Consider the following 18,720-nt stretch of genomic DNA (forward strand, 5'->3'; position numbering starts at 1 on the left):
AGTTCCGTGTACGATTCCCTCCTAGGTAATCTAGTACTCAAACCAACCCAGACCGAGGAAAGTTCCGACCGAAAGTTACGTAGGTTTGTAAGGGCTGTGGAGTTATCAAAATATAAGCAGGCTCTGGATATTAGTGACATCCATTCACATCAGGCATCAAGAAACACCTTTCCATTGAACTCATCGGTGCACCATCGGGAGTTCGGCAAACGGGTGCACTGGCTCGCTCCATTCAACCGGTGCATTGTGATGGAAGCACTAATATTATTGGCCGGCTGAAAGAAAAGTTAGCCACGAAATGCCACTCGTGCTGAAAGAAAATTTTCTTTCCTGCATTTTCCTGTTTTTCCTGAACCAAATAGAATCTACAGAATCGCTTTCTAATTTGATCCACTTTTGCGCTAATCAATACAACTCAGCCGGGAGTGGAGTTGGATAACGGAATCTTTGCACCGGCTAAAAACAAAATATGAACACATCATGTTTCTATCTTAAAATTGAATGTTCCTTAGTTACAAAGAAATGTGATGAGTTTATCAAAGTCGTGACATGGTTCGTCCTGTGTTACACATGCGCCTCACTGAGCCAACCAAGTCTCTCATCGTTTCGAAGTCGATAAATTGGTACCGGAGACTTACTTAGGAGGAAAACTGACACTAACATGATTCATTGGCTTATACTGAGTGCTGAATGATGTATTCAGGCGGTTCATAAACCTCAAACGATTCCGAATTGAAATCGAACGCTTCGACACACTCCAAACACTTGGATGTGGAGGTCGTGCACTTTACACCTTACCTCCTTTAACGAAAAATGTCCCAAAATCATATGAATATATCAAATTTTTGATATAAATGAAAAACTGAGATGTGTAAAAGCATAAGGGTTTGAAATTTGTATGGTACCTGCTCATTGTGGTTCTGCTTATATAAATCCAATCAGTCATCTGAGCAAACGGACAGGACGAGCTGTATAACTTGCACTTCTGCATGGCGGACGTTATCCAGATATTCCAAAAAGGTGCTGTTCTCCAGCATACTGCCACTACTGCTACTGACAATGATAGTGGTTGGTTTCAAGAGAAAGTGTGTAGAATCCCAAAACACAAAGATTTAGACGCATCTCTTCATGATGGAGAAAAATTAATAATACTATAGTGAAGTGCAACCGTCGTTGTCAACGTTATAACTCTGAATTAAGAATGCAGGTCTTGTTCGAGGCTATTTCTACACGGTTGATGGTTCAAAATCGTTCGAGGCCAACCAATCCTTTCATATCTCCGCGGCTGATAAATTGGTACCATACTTGTCTACGGGGAAAGCACTGATGTGGTATATAGGCTAGCTGCTTCTAGTCATTCTTTAGAACGCAGACGCTTTCGTGACGAGCTTCCTTGCCGTGTCCGTTGCTACCTGCTCTCGGTGGCCATGCGTACGCTGAACGCAACCAGGCAACTCAGTGCACGTTCTGGGCACGCACGAAGTGTATAACTTGCACAGCTATGCGGCAGAAGTTATCCAGATATCGCAAAAAGGTGCTGTTGCCGAGCACAGTGCTAAAGCCCAATCCAAATAGGTCAAATCCCGTGAGGAAGCGTGGAATCTTTGGCAACAACTCTCCGTTTTGTCACGCTGAAGTCTCAGGCACTGTCAACTTGGAGCAAACGAGTCACATGGTGTCTAAAGGCTGTTCGAGCAAGACACCAATCCTCGCAGGATATGGAACAGCGACGAATGAATGGATTCTGTGTCAGGTGTTGCCTGTAGATCGAGAAGGTTGGGCAGAATTGTGTTTTAAGACGACACGCCTTGGCGAAGAAGCAGATAACCACAGTCAGGCAATGATAACGTAACAGCTTCTGCCGATTAAGTCAATAAACTCAAATGAGGTGATTCTGAAGGAGGGAAAAGAAACTGAAACTAAAAATTTAATCATACTCAAAAATACAGCGTTTAAAAAGTCATAAGTAAGAGGAATAGCGAGATCTGATGTGGGAAATTTGATGAAGACTTTGGCTTTCTTCTTTTTAATGACTAAAAAGCGAACATTTTTAAAGAGTGGAATTACAAGGCTTTTACATGGAATCTATATTATGTGCCACTCAGCTCTCTCGGCTCTTTCTTAGTCCCCGAAGAGCCAAGCCAAGGATCCAGGATTGATTCAAAAGATCTTAACGTTTATCTTAGCAGGTACCTTATCATCCTAGACCGGTGTCTTGGAAATTGTTCAAGATAGTAAAGGCAACCAACTAATTCTAACTCTAATTGGAATTTTCAAATGGAAAATGGATACACATGCTAGTGAAATGACGATACTTCAAAAAAAGGACTAACAATTTCTCTCAACCACTATTACTTTGAGGCACTGTCATCAAAATCAAGGCATGCAACAAAAAAAGAAATTATTTATTTTCTTTTTAAAAAAAAGTGTAGAAACGTAGTAGGGCAGCATGTCATAGCAGATTGCTCGCTACTTTGATTTTCTCCTTTGTGTTACACAACCGGGCGATGCGTGGAGGTCTGAGTTGTTTGTAGGCCTCAGTTGTACAGCACATTCAAAAAAAGCTAATATTTTTCTTTCGCCCTAGTTTTTTTTTTTGCAGACTGCACACAAAATTTGCTCCACTGCACAATATTACAATGTATTTCAGAAATATGGTGGGGTCAAAACGACACGAAGTGCGGTGCAGCCGCGTAAGTGGCTGCGCTCGAAGCGTAGCGACTCGTGGTGGGACCATCACATGGTGATGAGTACGGTGCTAGCAAAGGTCTTCACTCGATCCTAAACGCTACGTACCACCGCACCGCTTCAAGCGCAACCATGCCGTTTTGACTCTATTTTACTCAAATGATAACGAAGACAAATTCTGATAGTTGACTATAAAGCAGGAACTACCGACCCGTAGCTGTGTAGAACAGTCCAGGAATTGCAATCCTAGCCAGAACATCCAGCAAATCTTTAAAAAAGGGATACCAGAAACCAAAGACATCACTCCATCACAGTGACTAGGAGTGAAGGATGAAATTTCAACGCTGCATGAAAATTTAGATTTAGGAGGGTTTCCGACATGATTGACGTCAAACGAAAATTTTTCTATCCGAAAAAAGTTCATAGTCTGATATTTAGAAGAAAAAATCCATCGAATTGCTGTTTCATGTGTTTTTCTCTGGTCAAGAGAGTCGTCGTTTCTCAAAAGTCCAGCACTTAAAGGATTCCCATAAAGGTCGTCAATATGAAAACAACGTATTTTCACTTCTAACCTGTTGAATGATGTTCTGCAGGTTTAAAAATTGTTTCTCGAAAGGGAAAGACGTTGGAACGATTTCTCTTTTTTCTTTATTCATTTCTTCATTTCAAACACTTGGATAATTTTGAGGTTGAGCGATTCCAAGAGTTATTTTGTCTTTTATACTCGTGTGAAATCCTGCCAAAATCTTCTCTCTCGCCAAAATTTGTAAACAGGTACATATTTATTGTGCTTGGAGTGGTATGAAAGTATTCTAAGAACGCATGTTTAGTTATAAAATACTTCCATATACTTTAATACATATTTAATCTTCAAATATTATAAAGTGATAAAAAAAATTGAGCATTAGTATCTTTGTACAAATTCTAGCGAGATCCGTCAAAGATTTCGACAAGATTTCAAACGAGTATAAAAGTCAAAAAAAAGTTTAAAAAATCAAAAGTAACTTTTAGAATTCCCCAGCTTTAAAATCCTTAAAAAAATTTTCGTTTCGAAATTTCTTGCTAGTAAAGGTCAAATTTTCGGTTAAGATGACATTTGATATGAAAATTCATGAAGTCTTAGCTCTTCTCAGCATTTTGAGCAATTTTTAGGCAAAAAAAACTTTCTTACGATGACTAAAGAAAGCAGGTTAGTAAGAAATGGAGCTCTCCGGGAATTTTACGCCGAAAGAGTAAAGATGCTTTGCCATAAAATCGGATACTAACGATAAGAAACATTATCGCCTTATTTTCTCCGTTATACGATTCATAATGCCGAGATTCACATGTTTTTGGAGTACTACGTCTTGTTGGCCAGGAAGCACTGTTCCGTTTGTTTACCACAACGTACAGCGGCAAGTAAATGATCCGTAAGAGATTTCTGAAGGTGAATGCACGTACATATATAGCTACGAGTAGTAGTGCATCTAATTGTTTCCGTGCGTGGATAACAGTAAAAGTAAACAAGTACGAGTAGTAAAGTAAGGTAATTTCTCCGTTCTAGCCTAGATCGATGAAATTCTCAGTGCTTATCTTAGAAAATCCAGAGATTTTTTTTTGCCGAGGTGCTTATTGCTGTGAGCCTGAATTAGCCAGAACGCTAGTGTTTCTTCTTTTCTAAATCACTCTCTCCACCAATATCCAAGCCACTTTTTTTCTCTTTCTAGGACAAACGGATGTGTACACATTGAAAGATGATAGCCTGTTTGCAGCAGCACGACACATGAAATTCTTTTTTTTTCTGGATGATTGCACAAAAGTGACACTCCAAAGCAAGCACACACACACACACACATACACACACACTCACGCAAATCTCTCAAACAAATGCTAAAAGGGGACTTTAAATAAATAGTCGCCAATATAGGAGCGAAATAAAATTTCTGGTCCCCTTTTCCTCCGCCTCCAGATTCGTACAGCGATGGGATTCCCACGAATCAACATTACTCTCGTTTACTAGTCCTCGTGGCTATCCAAGGTCCCTGGAGAGATCTTCTAAGCAACGGAATGACGCAATAGGGAGTTGCTCGACCAGCCAGAGGTCATTAAAGAAATCCTAGAAAAACACAAAAGTAGACGTGTGGGAGATTAATTACGTTAAGATGCTGTCTGACAGCTTTCTTGCACTTACATCATAACAACGAAGGCGAGCGAGCAATGTAAGAATGAAATGAAATTGAGGAATGATTCCTGGAATATTCGGAATGAAATTTATTTTTATTTATTTAATTTTTTCTGAGCACCAACTTCCTTCTCACAACATAACTATCAGTTTTTTTTTTCTTCTAAAGGATGCTTTTTCTATGATTTTTAAAGAAATGAATTAAAAAAGATACAAAATTTCTTGCTATTTGTATGGCAGCATCTTCTCAAAACCTTACTATCAGTTTTCCAAAGATTATTTTGGTGAATTGTGAACAATGTCATGCGTCCTTTTACAGAAAATTTCATATTATTTCTTCCACGCCACTGCTTTTCGGCTACAGTTAACTATTTTTACAGGTGATAATCAGCTTTAAAAAAAAAGCAAAACACCATGGATAAATCTGTCCAGTACATTTAGAGTGGGAATGGATTTGTGGCGTTGACAAATAGAAATATGTAGATAACCAGATTTTGTTGTGTTTTTTATTTCTGTATGAATTTTTAGCACCGCACTACTTTCATACATAATCCAGTTATAGAATCGTCCTGATGCATCCAATTTCTGCTTAGAGTGAACCTTTAAGAAAAAGACAACAACGCAGAGCATCCAGGACCTTCTGGACTTATTTTTAAGATGTTTCGACGATGAGTGTGATTATTCCCATGGATTTGGACGAGCTATTTTCTGTAGTAGTGGAATCTTAGAATCTTACACGGTCCCAATACAAAGTCGTTCAATTTAGTTTAATTTAATCAAGCAGTCCAAAAGAAAAAAAAACATGGGAAAAGTAATTTCAGGAAGGAAAGCTTACGAGACGTTCTTTCGGTATGTTTTTATGAGAAATTTTTCTGCTTGTCATAAGGTTCATCGCCAGCGGATTTGACCAACGATATGCTTTTTATCGTGTAAGAAAATTCTGCCTTCTATCCTTTTATCATATGCCTTTTATCATGTAAGGTGCTAAGAAGGAAGCAATGTGAAGCAGCAGGGCGTCACATTCAGAGCAGTAGGGTCGTTCATTCATGGCCAAGACCTTGTAACCGCCACGCTGTGTCTCGTTGTACCCCCGACGACGATGTCTGTGTCCTGAGGGACCTTCGCCTAATTCCGCACTCAGGATGGAATCCAGCCACAGTAGCTGCGTTGATGTGAGATTCTCGCAGTAAACTATGAGTGGTTGAAAACCTCGCAGCCTTTTGCGCCTTCTTTTGATATATGGCGTAAGGTCGCTGACGCGATATTGCACCATACATCAAAATGTCGCGACTCTGACCGTAATCTGATGCTCCGAACGAACGGCAGATAGGAAGGCGAGTTGAAAGAAGAAGTATGCTAATACTTATTAAATCGTTGCAGACATGACCCTTACCTCGGGGAGATTCATTCTAGGAAAATATTTAGTAATTTCAAGCTGATTAGTCTGGTCCACAAAATACCTGTCTTCCTTTTACATGTATTACTTGAGGGAAATTCACTCTGTCTATGAGGACCGGTTTTCCATCAACTTTTGATGGGTTTGCACTTTTGTTTGGACAAATGTAAGTAAAATTTATGGGTTAGACATGAAATGCCTCAACATAAAACCTATCTACGAATACTTGGTATCCTATAAAGCGACAAACGTTAGTCGGGGACCATCTTTAGTTACCAACAAGTTATAAGGTACACTCATATTATCTTACTATTGGTACATTCATACTATTATATCTTACTATTAACTTCAAAACAACACCGTAGCAAACATATGCTTCTTGAAAAAACTATTAAACTAAACTGACTGAAAACTAAGAAAAAACAACTAAACCAAGCCATTGTATAATAGGAGGAATAAAATATTAGACATACTTTTTGAATGTTTTCGCTAATATTACCTGGAGATGCCCGTAAAAGCACGAACAATTCTCTGAAATTGAAAGTAGTCTTAGTAGTCTTGCAGACTTTATTCTAAAATATTTTACCTTAAAATGTACATGAAAGAAACAAAAAAAGTCTTAAGTGATGGCAATTCAGTAATCATTTGGTAAACTTCTATGTACTTCAATGGGACACAAAAAAAAACTTATATACTCTGTGTTACATTGCAAGGTATATCAATGTAATAAGTATCACCAGATCAGAATAAGAAACAGCTAAACACAAACTAATCATTTCAGAGGAAGTGGAAACAATCTGACACCACAACCAGTACTAATTGACCCTCATTGAAGTAGACACTGCTATGATTAAAGCGAAGATTAATGAGACACAAACATCGGTTACAGCCACAGGCAATTCGTATAAATGCAATCAGGAAAAATAATGACTGGAACGTGAGATAAAAGAATATGAGGAAAATCTTGAACGAATCAGATTAGATTGCAAAAGGCAATTCACCATTGGCCTCAAACGAGTATGATCATCAGCCGCCCGATATGGTACACGGAGCTACAGTGTATAACAAAGAAACGACCGACTTTCTCTCCGTATCACGCACCTGGAAGCAATTCAACAATTGTTAGTTATTTCAAGAAATGAGGTGTTTCAGTATATCACAATGATCAACAGAAACCTCTGAAGTAGCGAGCAGAAGCCCTTATGGACGCGAAAAGCTTTAGGATAATTTCAAGTAATCTTTTTACGTTAACCTTAACTAGAAAGAAATGGTTAAAGAACTATACAAAAGAAGATCATTATGAAACATTATGAATTTGAAAGGTGTTCATCAGGATGCTTATGCACTAACTAACGAAAAACTATTAGTAACTGTATGAATTTGAAAGGTGTTCATCAGGATGCTTATGCACTAACTAACGAAAAACTATTAGTAGCTGTAAGTAATAGATGGAGAGTTTTTTAGAAGCTGCTACAGATCTTACATTCCCGACATAGTCGGCCGGCATCGGCGATTTCATACCCTGTGTGAATTGAGTGTGCATGAACAATCGCAAGACCACTGCGATCAGCGCATCATACTAATTATCTATGTTGCCGCCGATGACGCCAAAACATAGCAGGAGCGTTGTGGTGATCAATTTTTGCTCCGAAAATGTTTTCATGCAGCAACTGACCCCATGGAAAGAAATGGAGCGCGATTCAGTGATTGTATAAGCTTTTTTAAATATAAAAAAACTCAATTCTATTAATATTTTTCAACAAAACTTCTCACAGAAGTGAAACCCGCAGGATGAGCGACAATACAGTTCTTTTTTCATTCTAGTACTATATCCGCACATACCATCGGGCTGCAAACCCAAATCCAATAAGGTACAAGGGGATTTTTTTCCAAATGCGTTCCACTCCTCTTCCTCTAAACTCAGCCGATAACTGCCTATTCATATTCCATGTCGATTAAGAACCGTTACTTTTTCTCATTAAGGCGGTGAACTGTGAACTTGCAATGTACTTTAATTTGATTATATTCTTTTCGGAAGAAGAAAAATCAATCAAAATCAATACAAAACCAATTAGTTCCTTGAACTTGAAAGGCAATTTGCCACGTAAACAAGACCAGAGAACAATAGCAATTGTGTAAACATTCCATGGGAACAAGTTGCGAATTCATGCTAAAGAAAAAAACTGAGCAAACTCCTTTCCCAAACAGGTTCATGATTAGAAATAAAGCTCAAAGTTTAAGTTTTAAATAGTGGATCTGGACGGATTAGGTGACTTGACACAATTTATATGTTTTCAAGGAAAATCACTTTCTTTGATGCAGAGTTTGATTTCCACCACGGAGATTATCTCCATGTGTAGATCGTTCCGTTAGTGAAAGCGAAAATTGCGGATTATAGCAACATATGTATAATCTGGCAAATGATAGTAGTAAAAAATAAGATAAGACGCAAACCATCGAACGGAGTTATCACACCCTTAATTTGTGTGCAATATCTTCAGCTAAATGCTAAATGTACGAAGATAAGAAAACGCAAAAATGACTTGTGCAAACGTTGTTTTTCTACGTATCGCTACAGAGAACGACTAAATGGAAGAAATTTGCAAACACTGCCCACCAGTTCAACACAAACATGACATAAAATAACAATTGCAGCAAGATTGACTATATAATCAACTGAATTAGTCATGAACTGAGTCAGAAGAACAAATTATGCGTTCCGTTAGAGAACCAGTCAAACAAACACTTTCTAGAGGGTTCTAGAAATGTAGGGGCACAAAATTCGGGTAAAAAAATAATATAAATAGGACATGTCATTATATGCCCTGATGACCACTTAGGAAAAAGGAAAAATTAAAAAACGTTATGATCAAACTGTAAATTCGTTACAACAGTAAAAAGAACCCCAATCTTTTCCTATCCCAATTTTATGCATTTTTATTTGTAAAGATAACAAGAAGGAATTAATCGCGATGACGATATCAAGAGCTAGAGATTTCAAACCTGTGAAACTTAGTTAAACCTTACTCTCGTAAATAAGTCCTCTATTAAGTTAGTAACAACGCATTACAAAAACCACAAAATTCAATTCACGCTTCAAATCTTGTCAGACTTATTTGAAAATACGACTATGAAAAAGGACCAACTTCGGAAAGTTGAAGGCTTGTGTCCAGCTTCGTGACAGGAAATGAGGACGCGTAGACCGTGCTGTCATCATTTTTCGTGCTAATAGAATACGCGGTGCTATTCGCAAGAGCCTTGACATCGGAAAGTGTAGCTAAATCTGTAACGTATTGTACCGCGAAAAGAGAGCGACGACTGAAGTTTGTGTAGACTCACCATTTTTCAAAGGCGATATTCGCGAAGAGTGCGGTCCATTCTGAAATAGTATGGTGTACTACGTATAAAAAACAATGTAATAAAAATAACCCTTTACATACTACACATAAAGTTGCAAAGAAGTCAGCACAAACCTCGCGCATACACTGAAGCATAGCCATACGAGCAGCTTTGCACTCCCAAAGGATGTTGCTGAGAAGAACAGAAATCTGAAAAATCGTCAATAAAACATAAGGCATTCAAAAAAGAAACAGACACACACAAGAAGTTCTCGCCTTTCCTTTCGTGCGCGGATACTTTGAGTTTATCCGCATTAAAACAAACTGCTCGACATGCGCAATAGTTCCTTTTTCACCAACGAAGAGGTAAAACGAAGGGAGTTCACGAGGTTGCACAAGCCGAGAGGAAGACTTTGGATTCCGATTAGGACGAAGAACCAACGCTATAGATGCTGCTGATTGGCGATTCAGATATAAATGATGTCGATCCTTAAATGAGCATACATCTTTAAATTTATCAAAACTGGATCAAACTAAATCAAAATTCATTACAAGGGGACAAAATGTGAAAGTTTCGAGTAGCTAAATAGCATATCGCGAAAAGATAGGCTGAAAAGATAGATTGAAAATTATTTGTCGAATTTCTACTTTAATGGGAAGTCTCGTCTCATTTTCTGCGGATCCAAAGGAAGAAAATGAATGGTATCCAGAATAGGATGATTAGCAGCAAACTGGGAAATGCAGCGTGCACAAGAGAAGCGCAAGAGTTTTCAAAATTAGATTATATATCAGGTCAGACAGAAAAAATTATCTCCACATCGTTTCGTAGGAAAAAGAACTCTAGTATTAAAATGTGATTCGAAAAGATCGAAGTTTGAAACAGCAGAATTCTTTGGCTAGCTCAGTAGCTACTACCTATACTGCACTGCCGACTGCCGCGCTCCTTCCATCTATAGCAGTTTATTGTATGGGAATATATGTCACTAAAATTAGGTGCGTGAGTTTAAGCGAAAGCGCGAGGTTCATACCGTGCAACAGAACCACTTATACCTATACTTCGTACTTAAAAGTCGGTAGCTATTGCTTCACAATAAAAAGTAAAAGCAAAATATTTCACCAAATTTCCCAATAGCACGAAAGGACTAATCAGAAACATAGAAAATTATAGAAAAACAAAAATAAACAGCAAATAGTAATTGAAGTAAAGAAACTAAATAATTCACAGATGCAACATAGCAAAACAATCTACTCACAGAAAATAAATCCTTAGCATCTTCTGAATCAGAGGTTTTGCTTGAAGATTCCCCATTTGCTTCCTTCTCAAGGTAAATATCTCCCTTAACAGTGGAAGATATCGAAGAAGAGAGGAAATTTTAGTGCTAAGGAACAACCTCTAATTCAATTTTTTCGCTTGGTTCGCTGGACTTTGGCTTCAAATAACTACTCAAAGGCTTCTCATCTCCAGAATCTGTCCCTCCGGCGTCCAAAGCGGTAGCATCACCAGATTTTGACTTCGAACGTAACATCCGATTCACTTTAACGAGACTTTTCCTGTACTCCGCAGTGATTCCGAATCTATTGGGCTCCTTCTTTTCGACTGTTGGCCAAACATGATCTTTATTGCACTAAAATAACCTCCACTATGGGAAAGAAACCAAAACCAAGGAGAGGATTACAAAAGGATACCTCGAAAAGCTTGTACTCAGCATCATATACACTAGAACCAAAATCCTTGATTCTCTTGTCTCGAAGAGGTGGAGGGACCTCAAAAATACAAAAGGATTTAAATATCACGTATTTTTAAAGGAGCAAGTTAACACACATGATTGATGAGATTTCCATAAATTCGGAACGGTCGTCGTTCTTCTGCGTCTACTCCATCATGTTCAGGGATTTTCGGCAGGGTGACGGGAGGATCAGAATGAGGTAAGCCCATTTTCTTCAGATAACGTTGGACTAACACGTTACTACCATGGAACTTCCGATCCCAATAGAAAGCTGAAGAAGTAAAAACTTACAAAAGTAAAGTAAAAACGAAAATAAAATAGAAGGTTGCACTAGAGGAAAAGAACTCGATGTTTCCTAACCGTGTTCAGCAGCTAAAGGATGAATTCGGCAATGGGGAGCATTTTTCTTCCTTATAATTTTTCTGCGTTCCTCAGAGACGTTACACATATCCATATATTCTTCATCGCTTGCTTAAAAGTAGTAAAAAATTAATTAAATTAATTAATTAAAATTAATCAATTAATTTCAAGCTAAAAACTAGTGAGCAGACAACTTACAGGTGGAATGAGGCTTTCTTGTGCACAGATCGTGTACGGTGTTCAGATCAAAACCTATCTAAATGCGAAGTTTTAGTATAATTAAAGGGTAGACGTCAAATTAATCTGATCGAAAACTCCGAAATATGAACGTTGTAAAACAATAATGAACCTTAGCAATAATATCCTGAAAATTCGAATCATGGCACACAGGTTGATGTGGATCAAGCTGTGTGTTGCACCGGGGACAACGGAGATTGCCAGCAGCTATCCGTGGATTCATGCAACTCTCACAAAATCTATGCATACATACCTATAAAGAGTTTTAAAAGCATATTCCTTAATCTAGAAAGAACAAATGAAGATGAAAAAGAATACAACGTCAACAAAAGAATATTAAAATAATGAAAACGGAGCATGAACACCTATTAAAGTTTCAAAAAAAGAAAAGAAAAACTAACCGTTGTTGCTACAGGAACATTACAAATTCTTTGACATAAAATACAGGCGAAATCTTTGATTAGACACTTCTTATCCATTGTCGCTAATAAATCTTCGGAACCTTTCCTTCTGTGACTTGATTGTGGAGAATCTTGAAAGGAAGAGCTAGATCCCTGCAAAAAAATCCCTTTATAGTAACGCGAACATTCTAGAAGGAAGGAAAGTGGAAACAAAACGAAACGAATACGATCACAATTAGACATGATGAAACATAAAAACTAACCCCTTCCATACATAGCATCCTACCCCCACCTGAGCCAAACCTGAGAAGCTTACGTCACCTGAAACCTCGTCAGATGATTCAATCTATCGACTCGAACGAAATTACTAGACAGTAAAATTGTAAACACAAACAGGAATCCTAACAACGGGCACATAGTAATAACCCAATCCAACAACCTACAAGACAAAAACAGTGCAATCCACCATTCTAAAAAAAGGGAACCACCTTTTCGAAAAAAAAAAAGAAAGAATATTGCAAAACACACTGACTTCTGACAGCAATTACGAACTCTTGAGGAGACAGCAGACGTACTTCGTATTTGTAGTGTCTGAAATTGCAGAGAATCTCGCTCATCTGCCGTCATTCCCCGTATTGACGGATCCTCCTGCCTTTGCCTTTTCTTGGATTGTTACTTCGGGGTTCTTTTCTGTTCATATTGTGCACATCGGTTTCAGAATTTATCTTTGGCTAGCACTCCTGCTTAAAGTTGCAGATCATGGGTAAAATCGCAAAAGATCAGCGAGATATTTATTATCGCATGGCGAAAGAACAAGGATGGAGAGCAAGAAGTGCCTTTAAATTGTTACAAATTGATGACGAATTCAGGATTCTGGACGGTATGTTGCAGTACGTTTTATTTTTTAGTCTTAGCTGCGTTACTTTGTTTCCCACTTATGCTGAATGGTTCTCTACGTAACAGCTTTTACTACTCTTGTGTGATCATTCACTTTAAAAGTCTATTGATGGGTTAGTGAAATCCAAGTTTAGTTACTAGGTGACTCGTTAGTTTCTTCGACTAGTACTGCCTTTTACCAACAAATTACTTCTTTTATTTGATAAGTGTTAGGAGTCATATAATTTTGGGATTCTGTGTTGGATATAATCTTACTAGTTAGGTTTTGCTTTTTAGGTGTTACAAAAGCTGTAGATTTATGTGCTGCTCCGGGAAGTTGGAGCCAGGTCTGTTCTTAAAGCATTACCCATATTTCGTTATGTATCGAGCAACAGCCACTTTACAGGTTCTCTCAAAACGATTGATTGAGAATGGGAAAAACCCTGAAGACGTGAGAATTGTGGCAGTTGATCTACAGCCGATGTCTCCGATTGATGGTGTTGTGCAAATCCAGGGTGACATTACCGAGGTTAGACCGTGCACCATGTCTTCATTTTGCCATCTTTGACAAGGATATCACGGGAATAGCGCAGTCGGTAAGATATTCGGTTACAACAGCTCGATGGGTCGATGGTTCGGAACCGCTCTGCACCAACTAAGCCTATCAACGTACTCAGTTCGATAAATTGGTGCCACATATGTCTTTGAGGATAATAACGGTGACTTGACGCAACGGCTAGCCCCGCAAGTCATTGTTAGGCTGTAAACGCATTCATAAACCTCAGACAATCCTGAATTGAAGTCTAGCGCGTAGTCGCATCCGAAGGCGATTGATCAACACCGTGCACTCTATTTTTTATGTACAGTAATTTAAATAGAGAGAGTGCAAAGAATCTAGTACTTTGGACGGTCTCAGGGATTTTCTTCAATTCATTTAGAATGAAACTGCAAAGAAGATAATTGATGTTTTTGGCACTCGAGCCGATTTAGTGGTTTGCGATGGAGCACCTGATGGTAAATTTCATTTCCTCTCTTCTCTTTGTAGAATTATTGATAAAAGAAGGTTACACGTTTTTTTTAGTAACTGGACTCCATTCTCTGGATGAATACATGCAGGCACAATTACTTTTATCAGCTCTAAACATCACTACTCACATCCTAAAGGATGGTGGTTCGTTTGTGGCTAAGGTATGTTTCTTCTCATTGTAGTATCCAAATCTGGTGGACTAAATTTCTGTATCCACCTTTTTTATATAAAGGCCACTCAAAAATTTTCCACTTCACCTTATATTTTGCAGTTTTGAAGCTTTCTACTATTTGCCATGCAGCTAGATGTTCCTCATGCTAGAAGTTTCCACTCAGTTGTCATGAAAGCGAGAAAACGAAAAGTATACAGTAGTTTGGCTTAACCATCTAAGTACGGTGGTGTTATATCCCAGTAAAAATACAAGTCTAAGACTATCTCCTCAAGAGTTTTGTGCCTCACGCGAAGCGTTGTTTTCCACCTTACAACGCGCTGCTGCATACAAGCAGATTTCCTAAATTTCTAACTGGAGACCCAACCACTGGGTTTTATTATTAGTTCTGTAGATCGAGTGCAGTATAGTACCTCGAACGTCTTGGGTGCGCTTACTGTCTAACCTGGATGTATGCTGCAATGGCATGGCAATAATCTCAGAAAACTTTTCCAAAACACTACGCCAGAAAATGAGAAATTTTCTACTTTTGTGCGAATTAATTAAACTACTCCTCCGATGATGTTGAATGTGTGTAATCCATGCCATGATAGACTGGAGATCCAGGTGGGAGGGCTCAGTATCAGTTCTACCAGGTCTCAGATAAACTTGTTTTATTTTCAAAAAGCTACGTTTTTTAGATTTTCCGAGCTCGGAATGCTACTCTGCTTTATGCTCAACTAAAGATATTTTTTAAAGAAGTCTATTGCGCTAAACCGAAGAGCAGCCGTCAAAGTAGTTGTGGTAAGTGGTTAAATCTTTCGCGTTTAAACGATAGTCGTCAACTCGCACAAATACTTACATATTTTGCTGTGAAATTTTTAGAGGCTTTTGTTGTTTGCCGCCAGTACTCTCCTCCAGAAGGTTACCAACCTACTCTGAGCAAAGCAATGACTACCTCAGGCTACGGTCAGTCGTATTTTCTGACGTTTTTATAGGGTTGTTTGGAAATATTTTATTAAGACGAGGAAATAAATCAACTCACGGGAGTAAATCGCGTCATTGTCCCCTTCGTAGCTTGTGGTGATTTATGTGGTTTTGATAGTGATGGGTTCTACGATTTGAAAGGACCAGATATTCCATGTGGACCGTTGGGATCGGAGTTAGTTTGTTTTTTCGATTTTATGCACAGGAATGTGTCCATTCTCAAGTGGGACATACTTGCCCTTCTTGATCCTAGGTTTTTATATCCTTTTTTTTTGCTGTTATATGTTGTTAATACTCTCCATACCTTTGAACGTGATTGAACGTATTGCGGTTCGCCCTCCCTCTCTGCACAAAATTTCGATATAAGTTCAAAATTCTCTTATGAATCTCGAGTGTAATTCTCAACTTAGAAAAAGGTGTATGTGTACGTAAAAGTTTCGTTCTTTTAACAGCAATCTTTTATATAATATTTCATAGATTTTTCAAAAATTTTCGATTAGCTATCCTTGTTCTTAGAATCTATTGTAATGTGTTTCCTTAAAGGAAATATATCACGAAATTTTATAGAGGTAAGGGTGTAATTCATGACTATGAGCGTAATCATGCTCAATTCAACTAGTGAACCACAAAAAAAGCTGAGTAGCTGCTTTTGTTGCACGTCTGTCTCCTTAGAACGCAACTTGATACGCGATAGAACGCAAGCAATTCCGTCGTCGTCCAACTTGGCGCAATCCGGCTAATGTAACTCAAAAAAGCTGTAGAAGCCACTAAACCTGCATAATCGTAGGCGCATTACGAACTGCTATCGATCCGCTTCCTCTAATAACTTGCCTCGTTGGGGACGCAAGTCGAAATAAAGCTGTATTATACGTCTTTTTCTGGATTACTGGTTTGAATTGAACACAATTTCACTCATATCCATGACTTTTATCCCTAACCCTCATTATTTATGGTGAGATTCCTTCATCGTCAATTTTATGATAGGCTGCTTTTAAGTTTTACGTCCGTTTTAAGGAACTTTTTGCCGCTACATATTTGTCTGCTTACTTTATCCATAAGCCATAAGAGTATGACTTAGCTGAAAGATGTTTTACCCCCGTGGCTTCGCAAAATTTGTTCATTTCTACCTCATCGTAATTTGAGTTGTGATATGAGATCTACTTCTAGCTGCCGGGTTTTCTTCTTTATTAACTACTACTATAAGTACCTGTACTGTTACTATTTGGGTTCTTTTGTTCCACTTGTTCCGTCATATTTCATATGGTTTTTCTTTGTTGTTGATCTTACATGTTTAAGATACGTTTTCCATGATGTTGTGCAACCGCCAACTGAACCGGCGTATAAGGAGGCTGTGGCGTTGAAGAAAGCGAATAAGCTGCCACAACCGGAATCTAGCATAAGAAATGTAAGAAATTGTCTGCTTTTCATTTCTGAAGTACATTACGAAGATTTTTCTTCTTTCTTATTCAATAAGTATCACTATTAAGCTACTTAACTCTCCAGTAATCACCTGAAATAAATTATATAAGATATTGTGTTTCTTGGTGTGCCGGGTCTGAAATGCACTTTCTGAGGGGATGCTGGGGAGGCTAAAAGCTTTGTGCATCGCATGTAGAATCATTTGTTTTTGGCAGTGTTGGAAGCGGAGTGAAACAACGCGTCCTTGGAGGATGAAAAGCTGAGAACTCTGCCCACGCTCAGCATGAATCTTGAATTATACTTCACATTAAACGAACTTTTAAAAAAAACCTTGCAAATCTGTATATAGTGTATCTCGTGTATTCTATTTCTGGAAAATGGAATGAAAGAAAGGACAAATAGTAGCTCGGCTCAGGCGTAGAAAAAGCTCTCCATTCTTTCTACTTGTCACTCCATTTTAATGATCTAAGAAACAAGAATCAACTAAAGTGAAAAGTTGTGACAAAGGTATCTTGCAGATCCACAAATGCTCTATAGAACGACATTTAACATCTTGTCAACACTTTTTTTCTTACTTTTAGGATTTATGTACTTTTTGGAAAAAAAAGTTCACCAAATGCTACTCAACTCAAGGCATTAGCCGTTCTGTAAAGGTTTCAGTCGCTTTTATAGCTGTGAAGTACACGTCAGCGCAGATTTTATACGAATAACAAAAAAGGAGCTGATAACCGCTGTTTTCTTCTTATAATCACAAATTTTATTACTTTAGTTCATAAAAAGCCTGGAGAAAGTAAATCCTTACCCTGTGGACAAGTCGGCTGGTGACATTGGCTACGGAGACGATCTGGTGGATTCCATAGCTGGAATATTGATGCTCGATGATTCTTGAAGCTGTACTTTATACTACATTGCACATTTTTTAAATTTGTTATTTTATTGTAATCTAAGTTTTATTTAATTCTGTTTGTTATTTTCACTGGTTGATTTATTCGTTCTAAAATCGCCTTATTCAAATCATTCTGCTTAGTGTCACACATGCGTTTCTGAATGTGGGAGTATGCTATTTTTTTCTGTACAAACTCTTTTACTGGTAGTTTTTTGTGGTTTCTCAAATAGTATACTTTTTGTTAATGAACGCTTGCGTTTCCTCCATACACTTGAGTGCATTTCTCAGCTGTGGTTTTGTTATTGCATATGCAAAAATGGCATGGTTTTGATGTTAAGTAAAATTTTCATTATCTTAATGAAATTTTCGTGACATTAAGACATTGGACTTCATGTGTTCGGGAAGTATGAAGTCGTTTGCATCTTCTCGACGAATTGAGGCACCGTACATCGTGTAATTATAGTCGAGTCAAAACTACCTGGAGCTCGGTGGAGTTGCGTAAGAGGCTGGACGCCAAAAGGTGATGGAACTAGGAGGTTAAATATTCTCTGATGAAATGAAAAGAGTACATCATGAACAGATTGGAATGTCGATTGTCCTATAATAATACAGGGTGATCACAGATGATTCTTCGGATTTTGACGTCTTATTGCTTAAAATATATGTTGCTCTCCCATTTATACTAAAAACCAAAAGAAAGAGCATACTTCATAGTTTTATTTATGATATTGAAAGTTTCGTTTTGACTCAGCAATTGGTAGGATGATAATAATTCTCAAGATGGCGACGAATCAGAAGAAAGCATTTTGTGACTTGAAAAATGAGAGGATAGAATCCGTCACCACCGTGCAGCGTGCATTCCGAATACAGTAAACCACACAGCCACCAACCGACCAAAGCATTCCGCGATGTTATCGATAGCTTAAAGGCATCACCCCACGAATCTGGGGCGGTGCGGGTTTCAGGTGGGTTATGTCCATACGGGGAGTAGATTATGGGGAGGAAGGTGATTCCGTCCATTTCTTCCTAATTGCCGTAAAAACGGCCCGGAAAATGCGGCACGTGCACA

At 38.2% G+C, this 18,720-nt stretch overlaps 3 protein-coding genes across 4 annotated transcripts; 2 read left to right on the forward strand and 1 right to left on the reverse strand.

The window, feature by feature from the left end:
* Positions 1 to 1,501: 1,501 nt before the first annotated feature.
* RB195_009314 (uncharacterized protein) lies at positions 1,502 to 1,852 on the forward strand (the record flags this gene model as incomplete). Its single annotated transcript, XM_064189819.1, has 1 exon — positions 1,502 to 1,852. The coding sequence occupies one exon, from the start codon at positions 1,502 to 1,504 to the stop codon at positions 1,850 to 1,852; it is 351 nt and encodes a 116-aa protein (XP_064047402.1).
* A 5,419-nt stretch (positions 1,853 to 7,271) lies between these two features.
* On the reverse strand, positions 7,272 to 12,589 carry RB195_009315 (uncharacterized protein; the record flags this gene model as incomplete). 2 transcript variants are annotated; one of them, XM_064189821.1, is made up of 14 exons in its annotated part: positions 7,272 to 7,346; positions 9,392 to 9,522; positions 9,585 to 9,624; positions 9,719 to 9,793; positions 9,860 to 10,072; positions 10,837 to 10,920; positions 10,975 to 11,208; positions 11,270 to 11,347; positions 11,406 to 11,581; positions 11,671 to 11,781; positions 11,869 to 11,926; positions 12,020 to 12,160; positions 12,309 to 12,461; positions 12,572 to 12,589. In XM_064189821.1, 14 exons carry the CDS (start codon positions 12,587 to 12,589, stop codon positions 7,272 to 7,274), a joined length of 1,587 nt encoding a protein of 528 aa, XP_064047403.1. The 2 variants fall into 2 exon arrangements, with proteins under 2 accessions (XP_064047403.1, XP_064047404.1); XM_064189820.1 differs by having other exon boundaries at positions 9,392 to 9,528.
* A 478-nt stretch (positions 12,590 to 13,067) lies between these two features.
* RB195_009316 (uncharacterized protein) lies at positions 13,068 to 17,654 on the forward strand (the record flags this gene model as incomplete). Its single annotated transcript, XM_064189822.1, has 10 exons — positions 13,068 to 13,188; positions 13,482 to 13,531; positions 13,591 to 13,713; positions 14,123 to 14,198; positions 14,266 to 14,372; positions 15,061 to 15,163; positions 15,245 to 15,328; positions 15,383 to 15,521; positions 16,643 to 16,751; positions 17,535 to 17,654. The coding sequence occupies 10 exons, from the start codon at positions 13,068 to 13,070 to the stop codon at positions 17,652 to 17,654; spliced, it is 1,032 nt and encodes a 343-aa protein (XP_064047405.1).
* Between the last annotated feature and the right edge of the window lie 1,066 nt (positions 17,655 to 18,720).

Source organism: Necator americanus, chromosome III, assembly GCF_031761385.1.
Source record: "Necator americanus strain Aroian chromosome III, whole genome shotgun sequence".
In the NCBI taxonomy this organism is placed as follows: Eukaryota; Metazoa; Nematoda; class Chromadorea; order Rhabditida; family Ancylostomatidae; genus Necator; species Necator americanus.